The sequence below is a fragment of the Akebia trifoliata genome, chromosome 9 (genome assembly GCF_017979445.1).
Source record: "Akebia trifoliata isolate Shusen 1 chromosome 9, ASM1797944v1, whole genome shotgun sequence".
NCBI classification, from domain to species: Eukaryota; Viridiplantae; Streptophyta; class Magnoliopsida; order Ranunculales; family Lardizabalaceae; genus Akebia; species Akebia trifoliata.
The window spans coordinates 4004907-4024575 of NC_141383.1; the positions used below are offsets into that span (position 1 = coordinate 4004907).

Genomic DNA, 19669 nt, shown 5'->3' on the forward strand with positions numbered 1-19669 from the left:
GATTCCCAAATATACAAACCATTCATATACGACCACATTTACATTACAAGTTCACTGATAAAGATAGAGAGGAATAAACCCGGACTCCAGTTGTGAATCCACTCTCATACGCGTCTCATACCATGTATGAGCTTGGTGGTCCCTACCGTACATCCCAGGATAGTACTACACCACTCCGGATGATATGACGCACTATCCTTTCAGGCATTCACAGACTCTTTAACAGCTCACAAAATAGCTATATATATATATATATATATATATATATATATATATATATATAATATATATATATATATATATTTTTCATTGAAAACAAAAGAGAAATTAACAATACAAGGTTGATAATGGATATCCAGTTTCCTACCATGCAACTGTGGCCATCCGGCCTAAAATAAATAACGGAACGGAAAAGTAAAGAGCGTCTCGCGCTAACAGAAAGTAAATAAACATGTAACTAGTAACATTATCTCTAGATATCCGTTCACTAACCTACACACAACACAACAATGTAAAATGTAGACATCACCCCTTGGGTGTGACTATGACATTTTACCATTTCATACCATTTTTTTCTCTTTTTCTGATTTTTACAGTTTTCAATCTCTCAAACAAAATATCCACTTTCTAATATTCATCAACTCAATATGAGTTCATTGAATGTTAAATCATTTTTCCAACTATGAAATTCATTTTTATCAATAACATTGAAAAAGTACAAAACTTAGATCAAAACGGGGTCCGAGCGGTTCATAGGACCCAACTGACAGAAATAATTTGGTGAAATATCCTACCCACGTATAATTTGTTAAAAAATACAATTAAACATATCAAATATGCAAGTTTTGGCATGAATTTGAAATAACCGATTGCATTCTATATTTTTGGAAACACATCACATATTTTTAATAAAATCCTAAATGCAATTTTCACAATCTACGATTACTAATAGAAATTGAGAGTTCATTACCATCTCTAGGCGACGGAATTGAAGCACGTGCACGGAAATCGAGACGATTGATGTGAAAATCGAGATGAATCAAACTTTGATGCGACTGATTTTTGAATTTGGCCATGTGGTTTCAAAGATCTCGATGTCGTCATCATTTCTCCCTTCTACGACGAAAGACGGTTTGACCCCGAAACAAATGAAATCCGAGGTCGAAGTTACGAAACCCCCGTATATATATACGGCTAATTTTCGATGATACAAGGTGAAAGAGAAGATGAAACGAAGAGATCTTGGGTAGATTTTGTAGATGTCGAGACTGCGGACTTTTTTCCCTTCTGCATCGGTTATCGAACGCAAGCCGTTTGTAGTGAATCTGAGTTTGAAGATCGGAAAAAAAAAAATTTAAAATTTCGTGACTAGTTTTTGGACAACTTTGGAAGATGAATAGTAAAAAAAATTTAAAAATTTATTTACATAAAATTTTGTGACAATTTCGATATTTTGCCTATTATTTCGTTCGACGATAACTTGACCGTCCAAACTCCAAAAGTAACAAGTGAATACTTTATGTTGTCTAATTTTTCATTCTGGATCTAATAATGTGGTCAATTTCACAAATTCTGTCTTTAACAAAAAGTTACATTTTTGGCACGATGGGACCCTAAAATTGACGTCATTTTCGTTTTTGACAATAATTCGACTTTTAGGCTCCGAAAATGACAAGTAAATAGTCAATTTTCTATAATTTTTCATTACGAACCTAATGGTATGATCGAATCTTAACAATTCTTACTCTAGCAAAAAATCATTATTTTAACCTGATCCGACTCGGTAATCGAGGATTTTGCAACTTCTCTGTTCATATTCGCATTTGAGCGTGCTTACATGCTAAAGTATGTTTTTTGATCATTTTGAATCCAATGGTGAGATCAGATTCCATTAAAAATAATCAGAAACATCTTAAAATTTTATCCCTAAGTCCCACTTTTAGGATTTTCTCCAAATTCCATTATTTATTTTTCTCGAGATACGAATCAAAAACTCAGGGTTTTACAGCTTCACTAGCCGCTAAACCTGTCAACTCAGCAGTTTTATTATTCCATCCATTAATAAGCCCAGCCGAATCAACTGCAAAAATGGGAGATGTTGCTGTCTCAATCAGTCTGACCATCTCACATACCACCGAACTAAGTTCATCCATCCCCTGCATCTCCAAATCATTCAGTTGGGCAGGAGTTGTGTTCTGAGGACCACTTTCCTCAATATCTTAAAGCCAATTTCGCATAATAAGTTGAAGAGAGTGAATGGCATTGATCTCAGAAACCTCCCAAGGCAAACTCCTACTTTTTAATACTTCAAGGAAAGCCTTAAAAGATGACCTTGGGTGCATTCCTCCATCATCTTTATCCTTGGGATAATGCTTCGCTCCTCCCCATTTGACTTCCTTTGCAGTGTGAGACCTAAACCGAAACAAGAAATATTTTGGCCCAATCGATGTTGTAGCCATACCACACACTGCTTCCCCAAACAAAGCCGCGTCCGGGTAACCAGCATCAGCTAAACTATCTATACTCAGCCTCATAGAGTTCCCATGATGGGCAAGCAACCACTCTACAATATCCTTTATCCGTGCTTCGGTCGGTGTAACCCCCAATGACCAACACCTCGCACCATAGTACAACACAGCTCCATCGCACTTGACTACACACTCTGGACCATACACTTGCAATGAGCTTATAATGCTACCATTAGCAAATGTAGTGCTCCAAAGTAGTTGGTCTCAAGACCTATCTTCCATCTCTGTAGAGTTATTGGATACAATTTTTTTATTGCATTTAAGGGTTAAAACAGATTAACTACAAGATAAATGCCTCCATAATTATTAGAAATATTAAAAACTAATTGAACACCAAAAAGTCTATATCCAAGCATCAAGTACCCTAAATCTCACCGATTGGAAGAGTTCTACACCAAATCTATTCCGGAAAAAAGGTTAAAAAAACTAAAAGCACAAAAAATTTATGAAACAAATCTCAGTACTTGTGATTTCTAGCCACCAAAATGCAAGATTGATCGGAAGAGAAATCGGATCCACTAGATGAAGCTCTATGGGAGCCACTAGTCGAATGTCACCAAAGATCGAAGGCCTTGCTTGACTCCCTCCACTAATGAACACAAAAAAAATGATTAACAATTTCATAAATGAAACAAAGAATAATATTCCATAATCAAAGATCGAGAGAGATTTAGGCTCCAACCTTCAAAGATCGAAAGAGAACTTTGAAGCAACTGGTCGGATCTTTTCTTCTTCACTCCATCATTTTCACCTTCAAAGATCGAGATAGTCCATTGAAGCAATGGGCCGGATTATTTCTTTTTCACTCCATCATTTTCAACCTTCAAATATTGAGAGAGTAAAAAGATAGAGATCCAGTTAGGGTTTAGGGTTCATTTCACACACTTGTTCCCCTTTCGGCAACTCTGTTTTATTATTAGTATTATAACATAAAATCCGTTGCCCATGAGACACTGAATTTTGGTTCCTAAAATTCTTGAGCCTGGCCCAACGAATTCTATTGTCAAAATGTCATTGTTTGCAAAGTGCATGCATCATACATAGGGATTTGATATCACAAACATTCGGCTTCAGGTGGCTGGTACAACTAGCCATATGAAAATTAACATCGTGGAAACTAGAGTATGTGCTCGTAGTAGACAACCAAATGACATTTATAAAACACAATCAATTGTAGAGCTTCTCCCGAAATGGTAAATTGGGAGAAAACTATGTGCACTAGTCAAGACCCAAGAGAACAAGAACTTACATTTTCTTTCATCTGAGTAACAATACAACATTTGGTTTACTCCAATGACTCAATTGCATTTTTAAATAATTCTTCTTATTCACTCTCATTTTGACAAGCACAACTGTGAAGGGGAATTATAGAGTAATCAAACAATGAAAGTTGTGTTTAAAACTATTTGGTCATATGATTTACATGTCAAGAAAACTTTCATGAACAACGTATGAACCTACAACTAATAATGAAAAATACATTTGATGCTTTGGATCTTTATTTATCTTTCTTCCATTCTATATTTATTTTTCAAAAAATTTAATTGTTTCACTAGGCACCCATTTATCTCTTTCTAGGAGTCAACATCTCATTGGTATTGCACGTGTTCCACCAAAGTTCTAAAAGTGACCAAATCCCACCAAAATTTGTTAAGTGGTGGTTCGATTAAAAGAAAAATGGGTCGTTTAAAAGAACCAAGATTTTCATGCAAACCATGTTGAATTGAGTTAATTGTCGATTTCTTTGAGTCAATTTCAAGTTGCAAATAATACTAAAGAACTTATAATTTTTCTTAGACGTTCATCTCCATATTACACGTGTAAGATCGAAATTAATGCAAGCACACGACACAATATTTACGTGTTTCTCTTAAGATTGAGGAATGTCCACACATGTGCACGGATTTCACTATTCTCCAAAATGACAAAACCTAATACAAGGTTTCTCTTATCGAAAACTAGGATAAATACCCCTAACAAATTAGGGTTAGCGACCTACCTATGCAAAAGTATGATTTTTCTCTCTGGTGCGGGGGCTTTGCACTTGATGCCCCTACAACGAGCTCAACACCGAGCACAACTAACGAACTCAAGGATTGATTAACAGTAACTCCTTGTTGACCGATACCATTAGCTTCCCAAACAATACTAATATGAATTATAAGCAAACCTTAACTACATAAACAATCTACCCCCAAATTTCTAGCAGAAATAAAAATGTATTTTCTATCATTGAAAACAACGATTACACTTATATAAGATGAACCGAGAAAAAAAGAATAGAAAGGGGAATGACTTGACCTAATTGTAAGACAACACTCAATTAATGTGTAGATAATGACTTGACTTGTCGGGAAACCGCTTAACACAAATTTAAAGAACCATGCATCCAACTCACAAATATTTCTCGACAAAGAACTCAAAAAAAAAAAAAAATCTTCGACTCCCAAAACTACATGGGACATCCTAATGGGGCCACTATATAAGCATTAGTGAAAGCTTTAATGATTTCCTATTAAATAAAAAAACTAGAAGGCCCAAAACATCCCATAAGACAAAAAATATATATACTAATTAGCAAAAGACTCATAAAAAAAGCCCCAAAATAATCATGCTTCATAAAATAGAGACATGAACAACACCACCAAGAACTTCATAGAGAGTCCTGATAATATGACTCGCCAAGTGGCATACTCAAATGACTCCATGACATGGACAAGTTCGGGAACCGTAGATCTGTACGCCTTGGGATACACGGTTCCCTCAGAATACACATTTTATGGCGAAGTGCAATCGTGTATCCTGAGGCGTACAGGTCTAAGGTAACCGAACTTGTCACACGTCATGGATTCATGTGAATATGCCACCTGGCAAGTCATATTATCACGACTCATTCCTAAATGATAATTATTCTACATGAATGTAGTCAGGATATCCTCATCAAATTTGAGATTGGAGTTCATGAATGTTATCCAAAAAAATATGCTTCATAAAATGGAGATGTGGGCAACACCACCTAGAATTTCCAAAATGAGAACTATTCTAAATGAATATAGAAAGGATCCTAGTCGAATTTGAGATCGGAGTTCAATATCTATGACAAAGTAATTGTTGCTCACCCAACATGATGGTATGAGGTCACAATTCACCCAATATGATCAGGATCCTACCTTGCTCTTTGGATTTATTTATTTATTTATTTTTATTTTTATTTTGAGGAAAGCAAGCAAATAGTTGGACAACGGACAATATATAGAGACTAATATCACACAAATATGTACTAATTCATAGAAAAAGACTGTCTATCTAATCTTAATCATTTGTCCAACATAGTTTGTTCAACAAAGATTCACTTAGTATGGAAAATGGTGATCTTACGTAGCTTTGGGTTATGATTCTAAAATAAGTGAAACTAGAATTGACAAGGACCAAGGGTGCTCGTTGGTCCGGGAAAGACAAAAATACCTTGAGTGATAATATGATTCCCTCTTATTTATATGAACAAGCAAGTAAAATCAAACTAAGAGGATGATAAGAATTTAGAATTAACTAGTAGAATGCATATCCAATGCTATTGAATGAAAAACAAAAAAATATGATTTATGTGTTAAATGTTGAAGAGATTAAAATTAATTTATCTTTCGACTATATGTTGAAGAGCTTGAAGATGACCATTTTTTGGGAGAAAAATAAGCATACGGTTTTTTACGACGGATTGAATTTTAGGGTATTTATATCATTTTTGTTAGTGTTTTAGAGTAGATTGCGGTCAAGGAATATGTCACCAATTTAACAATGTGATGGAATCTCAAATGTTCAAAACTAAGTGGAGGGATATGATTAAACCACCCTTTAAAATTTAAATAAGAATGTAGTGTCAATGAAGAAAAGATGATTATAATATCTGTTAACTTTAAAAGGCGGGGAAGCCTTCAATCATCTATGTTCTATAATAAATAAATAATTAGTTATGGATCCTACAGGTACCCTTTGAATAAAACTAAATCAATTTGGAATTCCACATTTCTGTATCTATGTGGTTTTCGACAGGAAAAATCTCTCTACTTAAAATTGAGAGTCACCTCTATCCATTGATTTTTAAGGTGTGAATGGTCACCCAAAACTGATTTTTCTTTGAAAATACCTTTTCAAGAAAAGTGACAAATGGTCAAGATTTGGGTAAAGGATCCCATTAAAGAATTGAGAAAGTGTTAGGCACCCTATTCTCTCCACCATATTTATGGTTACCTTGATGAAATACTCGGGGCATATGCAGTCCCCTCCCCCCACACTCAACGGGCAATTTATGGGAAATTCATAAAGGTGGCCAAGAAGGGGGCTTGAACTCAAGACCTCTCCCTTTTTGGAGGGAGGCCCTAGCCACTGTGTTGATGAAACTTTTTCTGGAACATTATTGAGAAAAAATCCATGTGGGCTAAATGGGTAACATCAAGGTATGCTGGGAAGGGTGACATTTGGCATTGCCAAGTTCCACGCAATGCTTCCTGGGCTTGGGGAGGTTTATTGAAAGCCCGGGAAGCTATGATGCGGTTTGTAAGAATCTTGGAGGGGAATGTGGCATCCACTTTATTGTGGAGAGATCCATGGATTGATGGGGAATCTATCATTGTGAAATTTGGTTATAGGATTGTTCATCAATTTGAAAGCCATTTGGAGGCAACAATAATTGACTTTATCAAAGAAGGCGTATGGAAATTGCCAAATCCCTACATCAACGAATGGAGGAAATGGTAGAGTGGATTAAAGCTAAGACAGCACCATTAAGGGTGATGGAGGATAGGGTGGCATGGACAAAGCCATCTAATGGAAGGTTTTCTTCTAAAATTGCTTACTTGAGCCTTATGGGGGAAAGGAGGAAAGTGGGTTAGTGCAATATAATATGGAATAAGAGGAGGGTACCTAGGTACTCTTCTATATCTTGGTTCACCATTCAAAATAAGCTAACTATGATTGAAAATCTTCAGAAGGAGAGGGGAAGGGGGCAATATAATTAGTTTCAAGATGTTACCACCTTCTTAATGATTTGGAGACCAATGATCATTCTTCAAATGTCCATATAATGGCTGGATTTGGAAAGCTACATTGTTGAGATTTGGAATTAGTAGGGTTGGTATGGGATCGGTGGATGAAGAAATCCTTATGTTACAGGAGGTTCTTTTGATGGTAATTTACAACATAGTGTCTTGCCAATCAAGATCATTGAGGGTTAAGGTAGGTACTTTACCTTCAAGAGTTTCTAGAGAAAAACTGTAAATCCAATTGCAAGTAGAATGGAAGAAATCCATCTTTGGCTAGCTTACCACAATATGCCTGGTGAAGGCAAGGTGGTCTGACCTTCATTCAAGTATTAAGGAAAAATTGTCTTTCAATTGGTAATGGAATATCGACGCTTTATACAAACTTCTCAGAGATTTTTTTAATTCAGTAATCAACGTTTTCCATTGAGATAGAGAAGGCAAGATAAATTGACACTAGGGATCCAAGAGATTCCATTGTAAAAAAAAGGTCCTTCACCTGTGTTGCCTTCCATGATGTGTTCTTCTGGTTGTTTAGGTAAATAACGCAACACAACTCATCAATCACCCTTCCCCCAGCAATACATGACCTAATCTGGCTGTTGCTCAAAACTTGTGGGGCTGCAAAACAGTGTCTAGTTCTCCTGCATGCGCTTTCATACCTGTACGCCATTCAAACAAGGAATTACTACTTGGTTTACATACTTAACTTCACTAAACAATGTGATGGTACAAACTCAGTATAGTTACTCTACATCTATATATTAAATTTACTAGTCACACTAATGTCCCCCCTCCCCTTCAATTTTTTAAGGGTAAGCTAGATTTGAACCGTCAACCTCAAAGTTGCTTTGCAATGTGTCAAACCAACTGAGCTATGGTTCTAAGCCCAGTCACACTAATGATGTTTCTTATCATTTTGTTTTTTTTTCGTTCATTTTTAATTTTTTATGGGTAAGTTGAACTTGAACCCTTGACCACAAAGTTGCTTTGCAATGTGTCAAACCAACCGAGCAGTGGATCTAACCCACTCACAGTATCATACTAATGTTGAACAAGCATTAGACAAATCAATCTATCTTTCCAAGTTAGGTGGGTGAGTTGGTTCACAAACCTAACTTTCTGAAAGCGGTGAGAGTGACAAGTGAAGTTCATAGGGAAAAGCGCTAGTGCAGCACTGCAACCTTTTGGGCTTATCTGAGTTCATTCGTCTAAGCCCCAATGCAGAGTAAATCAACAAGCATCCTTGGTTTGTCTTTGAATTTATTGTCTGTCCTGTGTAGCCTTCAAAACGTCACCGCTAGATGACACTCACTTGCATTCAATAATGTGATTGATACACACTAACCATTATTATCACGAATGCACTCAGTTTCTTTCTGAGAAGAACTAGCATTAGGGATTCTCTCCACCAACGCCGTAAAAGTATGACGGCTTCATTTCTTTCCTAACCATCTCGTTGTGAAGCTGTAGTGTCCTTTCCATATCACCCTTCTCATAGAAGCCGGCAATTAATATCTCATAAATGTAGACGGTTGGCTCTACTGATCGATCTTTCATAACCGTAAGATATTTCTCTGCTTCATTCAACTTCCCACATCGGCATAAGCTTCTGATTATCGACGTATAAACCATCAAACCAGGAGTGAGGGCTCTATACTCCATCTCATAATAAAGCTTGAGAACTTCTTGGATCTCACCTTCTTTCCTATACCCATCCATAAGATAAGAGTACGTGGCCTCATTTGGGAGAAATCCTTTATCTAACAAAACAGTCAGCATAGCATTGGCCTTCTTCACATCCCTTGTTTCACTTAGCTTTCCAACCATCTCGTTAAAAGCAGAACAACTAGGCAAGAATCCTTCCTTCATCATTTCTTCACAAAACCGTACACTCTCCTCCAATCTTCCCACTCTCGAGCACTCCTCAATTAGAACATTAAAAGTATCATCGTAAGGCTTCAAACCCATTGTTTGCATTTCTTGCATCAAATCTTTGGCTTCATTGATCCTTCCTTCCTTACAATGGGTACCTATGAAAAGGGTATAAAGAAAAGGATTTGCGTGAAAACCCCTTTTAACCATTTCTCCAAACACCTCTTGTGCAGACTCCAAATTCCCAATTTTCAACTTAGAATAAATAATCAAAGAGTAAGTAACATCATCGAGGATCACATTCTTCAACAACATTCTCTTCAACAACAAGATCCCGTCATCAATTCTTCCCTCTTCTAAGACTCTAAATACCAAAGAAGTGTTAACGATCACTCCGGGAGAGCATCTCTTCCCATGGATCCTATCCAAAATTTCCACAAATTTTTGCAACTTTCCTTCTTTGCACAATGCACTTATCATAATCCTAATCGTAATTTCGTTTGGGTACGTTCTTCTTTCGATCATATACTCGTAAACTTTCCAAACCAATACATTCCTATCAGATTTTTGAACTACATGGATCAAAGTATTGAAACTTATGAGACTACAAGAGAACCCATGTTCTTCCAATAATCGACAACCATCGAAAGCCATATCAAACATCCTTAATTTTGAATAAGTTTGGATTAACAAATCAAACACAAATGGTGTCGAAAATGTGTTCTTGTAAGTACTAAGCAACAACCGTAAAACCACAAATCCCGAAGAATCACCATCTTTAGTGCTCCTTTTTATAATCGACTCCAACAAAGCTCGGGCATCAATCAGAAGCCGAGCTCGAACTAAAATATGAACTGTTATACAGTAGGATCGAATTCCATGTTCGAAATTGGGTCGTCGAGCCGACCAATGGAAGAAACTCAGAGCCCGTTTCGCATCTGTTGATTCCTTCAATTCGAGTAATATTTTCTCGATTATCGAATGGGTTAGCTCGATTGAATCGAATTTCTTACTCAGATTATCCCAATTCCCACCTCTCCTTAATAAATCACAAACCAGATTGATAATTTCTTCGCTCCTTGGTTCTCTTGAACTAGTTGTATGGATTGATTCAGAGAATTCTAATACATGAGTTGCTCGAATGCGAATTCTACGAAAAATAGGGATCGATGTGGTTCTGAAGCTTCGACTGATTCGAAGCAAAAACCCCATTTTAATTTTAATTATTTTAACGGATATCTAAATTCAAAGTTTAAATAAAGAGAAAATTACTCTAAAACCCCGGCGGGGGACTTTCCTCTAAAATAATTCCTAAGTTTTGGTTGGTCTCTTAATAGTCCACAACCTCATCTCATGTAGGACCGGCAATGATCTGAAATATATCCGATGTCCAAACTGGTCCAATTCAAAGAAACATGAAAAATTAGATTTTTGAATTAGAATCTTATATCCGAAATAATTTTGGATTCAGATCTACCCTAATCAGTTTCGAAAAAAATTCGATTCAAACATATTTTAATAATTTATTTACTATTCTTAATTCATATAAATACATATAAACAAAAAAAAAAAAATTATTCTTTTTGGTTTCCCTATAAATTTGTTGTTGGAAAGAAGATTTAAAAAAAAAATTTATTTGATTTTATATATAATTTTTTAATTTATTGAATCATTTGAAAATAAGGCATGAGTTCGGATAGGATTCAAATAAGGATGAAATGAAACAGATCAGATTCGATTCACATATTCATTAATCCATTCAGATCAGGTACATGTTTACAAATTTTTGAATCGATATTAGAGAGGTACCGAACCGATTTGTTGCCAACCCTAATCTCACGTTTGTAATATATAAATGCATTTGAAATACTCAAACTATCCATTATTCGTCTTATTCACATAATTAGGTATTTCAATGATGATTGCAATCATTTTCGAAGATCTTTGAATATAAATGACGAATGGATAATGATATTATCTTAATTTCGAACATTTAGATGTATATTTAATTTATTTTAATGATTTGTAAAATAATAATAAAAACAAAAAACGAAGTTGAGATTCTAATTTTTTTATGATTATGTTATAATTTTTTATTTGTAACTAAGATTTATGCATTTTGGGTTTTTCAAGAAGATTTATCTAGTATCTAATTCAAAAGAAGTAAAAAAGAGATAGAAAAGTTTCGATCACATTTATAGTGTCAAATTCACCACATTTTTTGGTCTAGTTCAACATTTAATTACTATCAAATTCAACATGTTTTTATGAAAATATTGTCAAACTCGACAATAATTAAATGTCGAACTCTATAATAAAAAGTGGTGAACTCAACACTAAGTGGTGAGTTCGACACTACAATTAGTAATTTAATGTTGACTAGACAATAAAAAAAGGTGGTCCACAATAAGTGGTGAGTTGTAATCAAATGTTGAACTAGACAGCAAAAGGTGTTGAACTCAACAATAAAAATGTTGAACTAGACAATAAAAACTGGTGAACTTGACACTGTAATGTAAATCAGTTTTTTCATCTTTTTTTTTTTTTTTTTTTTTTTTTTTTACTTTGCAAATCAAAAGTTACGATGTAATCATTAAAAAATTTAGAATTTCAAGTTATTCATTTTTTTAAAATGTAACATTGAAAAAAAAATACGTCTAAATGTTCAAAATTAAGAGAATATATCCAGTCGTTATTCATGATCAAAGATGGTCGAAATGATCGCAACTGCCATTGGATACCCTAACTAAGTGAAGAAGACGAGAAAATAGTAGTTTGGATATTTCAAAGACATTATAAACATGAGATGTGGTCCACAAGTTCATGGACTATTAAGAAAAGAAAATTTTACTAAATGGACTTGTAGGAATGAATATTTTACAGAGGTATCTGCTTCTTACATAAATCATATGAATGTCCTTAAAAGTCATAAATTGGCCTAACCATCCAAATCGGTCCTATTGACAGGAAATAGGCCTCTTACGGCTTGGGTTTGGGTTTTTACAAATAAAGCTCATGGCACAATCAAATCTAAATGATCCATATTAAATGTTGGGCTCTACATCCAAACAAATAAGTGAGAAGCCCACCAAAAATCCATAAGGTCCTCAATATTGGAATTGGACCAAATTAATCATTAGACCAACTAATCAAAACTCATTAAGTCGGGGCATCGTTGGAATAGTTAATTTACCCTGAGTCTATAAATACCAAAGTCTATCTCATTTGAGAATCCCTATATCACTTTCTCTCACAAGATATAAGTTGGACTAGAGAAGAAAAAGTTCTCAAGCCCGACATCAAAGACAAAGCAAGGTTCTTCAAGAAAAACTTGGATTTCAATTCAGGAGAAAATCAAATATAAAAATCATTCTTTGAAAATCAAGAAATATTTATCAGTCGATCAAGTGTAAAGTCTAGAGAGAAGAAAATCTAAGGAAAATCTTACAAAAAATCAAACACCAAGCCAACATTTATAAATCAAGAACCATCTTCTCAATCGATCAAATGTGAAGCCTGAAAAGAAGAAATCCACACAAACCACCATAGAAGATCAAGCAATTCGAGCAATTGTCCACAAATCAAATTCTGAAGGAAAAAATCTATATAAAGACTCTGCAGAAGATTAAGAACAACAAAACCAATAATCATTCTTACTCGATCAAGTGTGAAGTCCGGAATAAAAATATTACAGACACTATTTTCATTGTATTTTACTGTTAATCAAATGAAAATACTATGTTGAACGAGTGTACTAAGATCTATATCTCCATTTTTATAAAATCAATAAAATATCATTTACGATCCTATTCTACGTTTCTCAAGGTAGATCGTGAAATTTATTATCAAGAAGACTATTAAGAGACTACTCAAAACTTATGAACTATTTCGAGAGAAAAAAAAAGTATCTCCATCAGAGTCATTTAAGTAATTTTCCCAATAAAAGGTCCCTTAAATTAAAAACAAGAACCAGAAAGAACACATAAATGAAACGATGGGTATCTCATGAAAACTTATGACACTATGGATTGGGAAACCATCCATGCTAGCCTTACAATTTTCAAATTCCCAGAGAGATTCGTTGATTGGGTCATCAAGTATGTGACTACTGTCTCCTACACCATCTATTTCAATGGATCATTTGGGTGGTTCGAAGGGAAGAGGGGTCTCAGTCAAGGGGACCTTCTGTTCCCCTATTTTTTAGTTTTCATCATGGAAGCTCTTTACCCCTTATTTCAAGAGAATGTGAAGGTTGGCTTCTAAACTACCACCCAAGATGTAAGAAGCATAGCATTACTCCCTTGTATTTTGTAGAAGACTTACTCAGCCAATCGTAAATCTGCAGAAACCATCCATAATATTCTTGGGCAATTTAGGGATCTCATAGGCTTGGTTGATAACCTTAGAAAGAGCACATTCTTCCTGGTTGGTAGAGACATAGGGTTGGAAGATGAGATTGCATCCCGGAAAGGCAAGTTACTAGTCAGATACTTAGGTCTCCCCCTGCTATCCTTCAAGCATTGCCAATCCCTTGTGGATAAAATGACCAAAAGGATTAATTCTTGAAAGGAAAGATTTTTATCCTACGTTGGTAGGCTTGAACTTGTCAAATCTCTACTTCTTAGCATCAAAATATACTAGTGTGGTTGTTTTATCCTTCCTTCCAAGGTTGTTAAGGAGTTGGAAAGATTATGTGCTCAATTCCTTTGATCTGGGCCTAACAATCAAAAGTCCAATAGTGCAATCAGTTAGATAGAGGTTTGCCAGCCCTACCATGAGGGTGGGTTGAGCATGGTCAGCATTTCATACTAGAACTCAATAGCCATCATGAGGTATGCGTGGATGAGAGTAGCCAACAAGGATTCCTTATGGTTGAGATGGATCACATCTCGCCTAGTTAAGGGCAGAAAAATTTGGACCAAGAAAATTCCAAGAGAGGCTTCATGGAGTTAAAGGAAAGTCCTCAAAGCAAGAAAGAAAGTTACCCCTCATATCTCTCATCTCATTAGCAATGACAAGTCGACAGAGCTTCGGGAGGAACCTTGGTACCCTTTACTGAGTTTCTAGCTGGCCTTGAGTATGATTATAGAGTTAGCCCGAATGTAAAGGTCTCTACTATCATTAGTTATGGAAGTTGAAAAATTCCAATTGGCAGGAAAGCCTCATTCCATGAGATCTCTCAACATCTTGAACTTGTCCCCATACACCATGGCATCGGAGACAAATTTATTTGGAAAATGAAATTTTAATGGCAACTTCTTGGCCAACTCTGTTGTTAAAACCTTTTGAACCATTCCTCCTCGCCTATCTGGGCTCATCTTATGTGAAACAAATTCAAGATCCCAAGGCATAGCTTCATAGCTTGGTGCGCTCTTAAAAGAAGACCAAAGACCCTAAGAAAACTCAAAGATTGGGGTTTGAGAGTGGAGTCCTCTTGCAAACTATGTGGAACACAAGAAGAAGACACTAACCATTTATTCAATGGTTGCTTCTTTGCCACACCATTGGTCAGAAATTCTTAGGAGATGTTTGATTAAGTGCACCATTGGTGATTGGGAAGAAGAGATTATGTGGGCTAGCTCCAACTTCAAAGGTGTTGTCACGCCCCAAAATCCCAACACCTATCCCTATGATTCATCAGTCAGAATCTCGAGGTGTGAGATAATCAATCACACAACCTGATAAAACATTTAACTAACATTTATACGAGAGTCTAAAGTAAACGGAAACAATCATCAAACACTGATATCATCCAAGTCCAAAGTCTCATGATATATGGAATTACAAAAATTTCTAAGACTAACATGTTTCTTATTTACAGCCAAAAATCGTTAGGATCCTCTACTAGTCCTCATAGACATGGCTGCGGTAAGACATCATTCTGATCCTCCTCGGGGACCCCCTCAAAAGACTCCTCAAGAACTGAATAATCTGAAATGTGAAGGATAAGGTGAGTAACAAGGAAATATTACTCAGCAGGATGAACGACGTTCTAACAGCGAGTCATACATACACGAGTAATCATTAGAACAATTAAATGATGCAAGTTTTCATAATGTAACATACGATAAATGTCTAAGCATACTCAGTAAACAGTTATAATAACTTTAATCTATCATTTTCAATCATTTAAAGTAACATATGCATCTTTTAAATGAAAACATCTATCAATCATTACAAAATAAGGAAAAAATACATAATAAGAACACGGCGATATAATCGATAAGAGAGCAAAGGAACACGCCGATATAACCGCCTCGACTATGACAATACGATATTCAAAACTTAACCTCCTATGTGGAATCTCATCATTATAATCTAATTTTGTGGTCGGTCTAGCATACCATGGTTGGATGACCATTTATCCGATTCAAACTGGTCGTTAACTAAGAATCTAATACTGAGTTCAACTAACGGTGAGGTCGATCATTCGACGACTACAAACTAAAAATGATCACTAACTAGCCTAGGAGACCCCTCGCGTCGAAGCCTATCAAGAGGCAATACATGGGAACCCCGCCTAACTCTACACTATACAGAGACCGTTTTTACATACAACGTTCTCTAGGAAATAAGTAAGAGAAATTTCCAGATCTCATAAGCTGTAATATGATCTAAGGTATCCCATATTACCGAAGAGCATATGACATCTAGGACTATCCTATATTGACACGCCACTTCCCGATACACAGCAACGCGTTACTCTTTATGGTTCTACAAACCTTTACTGGTAAACAAAATAGTTTATTTTGTATATAATATATCATTTCTTTTAATCGAAAATACAAACAAAGTCTGGTAGTGCCCTCCAGTGACAGTTATCTGTCATTTTCATCCATCAACCATCTCATCCATCTATCTATCTATCACGTTTTACGTGACATGGCCACTTCGTAGAACTGGAGGCACTGTCCCATCAATCAGTCGAGAACATACGTTTTCTTTATCCATTCATCAATTAAATCGATCAATCTATCATCTAATTTCCTACATATTTATCAAAATAATTTCACCTTTAAAGTAATTCGAAATCCATAGAGCATCAACCAATTCCATTCGATGATTTTGATTGAGTCGAAAGACTCGAAAACAAAGATAAAACCATAAGACGTAGAAGTTGAAAATCTGTGAAAATTTGGCTAAGTGTTGAAAAATGATTTTTCAAAGTCAAAATTTAAAATGGGTTATTTCTTTTTATTTATTTATTTATTAAATAACTTAAAGTAATACTTAACTATTTTTAATGAAATAAAGGTAGGAAATGAGTATACATACTATATGGAAGCAACAAAAAAAAATAATTAGAACCAAACTCAACATTCGGATACTTTCCAAATTACTAATTTTTTATCGAAACTTGACCAAAATCGATCCAAATATTATACTAACTATAAAATGCTTATATTACATCAAATGAACTAAAACCAATCATAAATAAGCATGCAAACATGATTCAAATCGTTCAAATATGTATAAACTTAATGAAACGATCAATTTATCAACGATCGCATGGATTTTCTATGAAATTATTGCATAACTAGAAGGTAGAACGGAAGACAACCTACCTCAAGCTATATTCAACGGTTGAACGGAATTTAAAATTGCCTCCGACCAATCTCTAAATTTTTCTTCCTACGAAAATTGGATTTCTTTGCGTCTACGCGTAACCCTCGGCGAGAGGAACAACTTTCCTTCTTGCGGCTAAGTTTGGATCGTTTTCGTTTGGCATAGATCTGAGTTTCAAATATCGAGGAAAAATGGTTGAGATTTGTTTGGAGAGGAGAATAAGAAAAATCTGATTTTTCTAATAGAATTCAGATATTTATATAACTTAAATTGGGACATACTTGTCATTTTGGGAATTATTTTTCTCGAATGCCAAATTGGACAAATTTATACTCTATTTCGGGTGATTTTTTGACATGAATCTAATGGTATGATCGATTTCCTCAAATTACGTCTTTAAAGTATCGTTTACTTGTTGGAAAAATATCTAATGCGAAACTCGAGGATTTGATAACTTTTTCAATCGACTTCAAATTTAGGCATGCTTACAGGCTAAAGTATGTTTTTCGATCCTTCTAAATCTATTGGTGAAGTTAATTTTTTTCAAATATTAAAAATTAAGAATCCATACTTTTAAATCAATACACGGATCTAAAATTCTTTTCTCGAGATACATTTTAGGATTTTTAGGTCATTACATCATCCTCCCCTTAATAAGAATTTCGTCCTCGAAATTAAACATACCTTAATCGAAGAATAATTCTGAAAATTAAGCACGCATCTCCGTTTCTTTCTCCTAAGTTGCTTCCTTTACATTGTGATGTCTCCAAAGTACTTTAACCAACGGAATAGCTCCTGACCTCAACATTTTCTCTTTGCGATAAAGAATTTGTACTAGCCCCTCTTTATACGATATGTCTTCCTCTGGATTCAAGGACTGCCAATCAATGACGTAGGATGGGTCTGGTTCATACTTTCTCAACATCGATATATGAAATACATTATGAACCCTTTCTAACTGAGCAGGTAAAGCCAACTTGTATGCAACCGTGCCAACTCTGTCTATAATCTCAAACGGTCATACATACCTTGGCTTTAGTTTACCCTTAATCCCAAACCTGTTGATTCTTCTTCTTGGAGAAACCTTCAAGAATACAAAATCACCGACTACGAACTCTAACGGTCATCAGCAATGATCTGCATAACTTTTCTGCCTGCTCTGTGCTACTCGTAATCTTTCTTGAACTGTCTTAATCTTCTCAGTAATCTTCGAGACGATGTCGGGTCCCAACAGAATACTATCTCCGACTTCTGCCCAACAATTCGACGATCTATACGGTCTGCCATATAACGCTTTAAATGGTGCCATGCCTATACTAAATTGATAATTATTATTATTATAGGTAAATTCTGTTATTGCCAAGTGATTCTTCCAATTACCTCCAAAATCTAATACACAAGCCCTCAACATGTCTTCCAATATCTGAATAACACGTTCTGACTGCCTATCAGTCTGTGGGTGGAATGTTGTAATTATCTTCAGCTTCGTACCAAATGCAACTTGAAAACTCTACCAGAATTGAGATGTAAAACGTTGATCCCTATCAGATACAATAAAAACTGGGACTCCATGTAACTTCACAAGTTCTGAGACATAAATCCTGCTCAGCTTGTCCACAGTGTAAGTCATCTTGATAGGTAGAAAATGAGCAGACTTAATAAGTCTATCTACAACCACCCATACAACATTAATCCCATCACTGACCTTCGGTAACCCATTAACAAAATCCATAGTCACATACTCCCATTTCCATTTCGGAATAGGAAGTGGTTGCAATAACCTTGCAGGTCTCCTATACTCAGCCTTTACTTGTTGACATATCATACAACGACTCACATACTGGACAATGTGCTTTTTCATTCCTGGCCACCAAAATTTTTTTTTCATGTCCTGATACATCTTGGTACTTCATGGATGAATAGAAAAATGTGACTTATGGGCTTTGTCCATTATGTCCTTCCTCAACAAGGTGTCGTGAGGAACCCAAAGTCTACTCTTGAACCATATACTACCAACATCATGAATTCTCCAACTCTGCTCACCAAAGTCCTTTGCTTTCTCCTGGTACCCTTCCAATTCTGTATCCATCTTCTACGCTTCAATAACCCTCTCAACGATCTGGGGTTGTACTCTCATGTGAGCTACATGGGATTTATGCTCATCTGTTTCTGAGGGAATGTTGAATGCGTAAGCAGTTGCAGTTTCTAGCATTTTCCATTCCTTAATTCTTATGTGAGCAAACACCCCATCTTTCTTACGACTCAACGCATCTGCTACTATATTAGCTTTACCAAGATGGTAATGCAATATAAAGTCATAGTCTTTCAGGTACTCCATCCATCACCTCTGCCTCATATTCAATTCCTTCTGCGAGAATAAATACTTGAGACTCTTGTGATCTGAATACACTTCGAAGGTCTCCCTATACAAATAGTGTCTCCAAACATTGAGTGCGTGCATTATAATTGCTAACTCTAAATCATGGGTCGGATAGTTCTTCTCGTGGATCTTCAACTGTCTCGATGCATAAGCAATTACCTGACCATCCTGCATTAATACACACCCAAGTCCTGTATGAGAACCATCAGCATAAATGACATATTTTTCTCTTGCCTTAGGGACTATTAAAATGAGTGTTGTGGTTAGTCGAGTCTTCAACTCCT

At 35.6% G+C, this 19669-nt stretch overlaps 1 protein-coding gene and 1 pseudogene across 1 annotated transcript; both read right to left on the bottom strand.

Moving 5' to 3' along the window:
• Positions 1-431: 431 nt before the first annotated feature.
• Positions 432-8237, bottom strand: LOC147394123 (phytochrome-like; annotated as a pseudogene).
• A 486-nt stretch (positions 8238-8723) lies between these two features.
• LOC147394124 (uncharacterized) lies at positions 8724-10712 on the bottom strand. Its single transcript, XM_086453747.1, has one exon. It carries the CDS (start codon positions 10649-10651, stop codon positions 8960-8962), a length of 1692 nt encoding a protein of 563 aa, XP_086309873.1. The 5' UTR covers positions 10652-10712; the 3' UTR covers positions 8724-8959.
• Positions 10713-19669: the final 8957 nt, after the last annotated feature.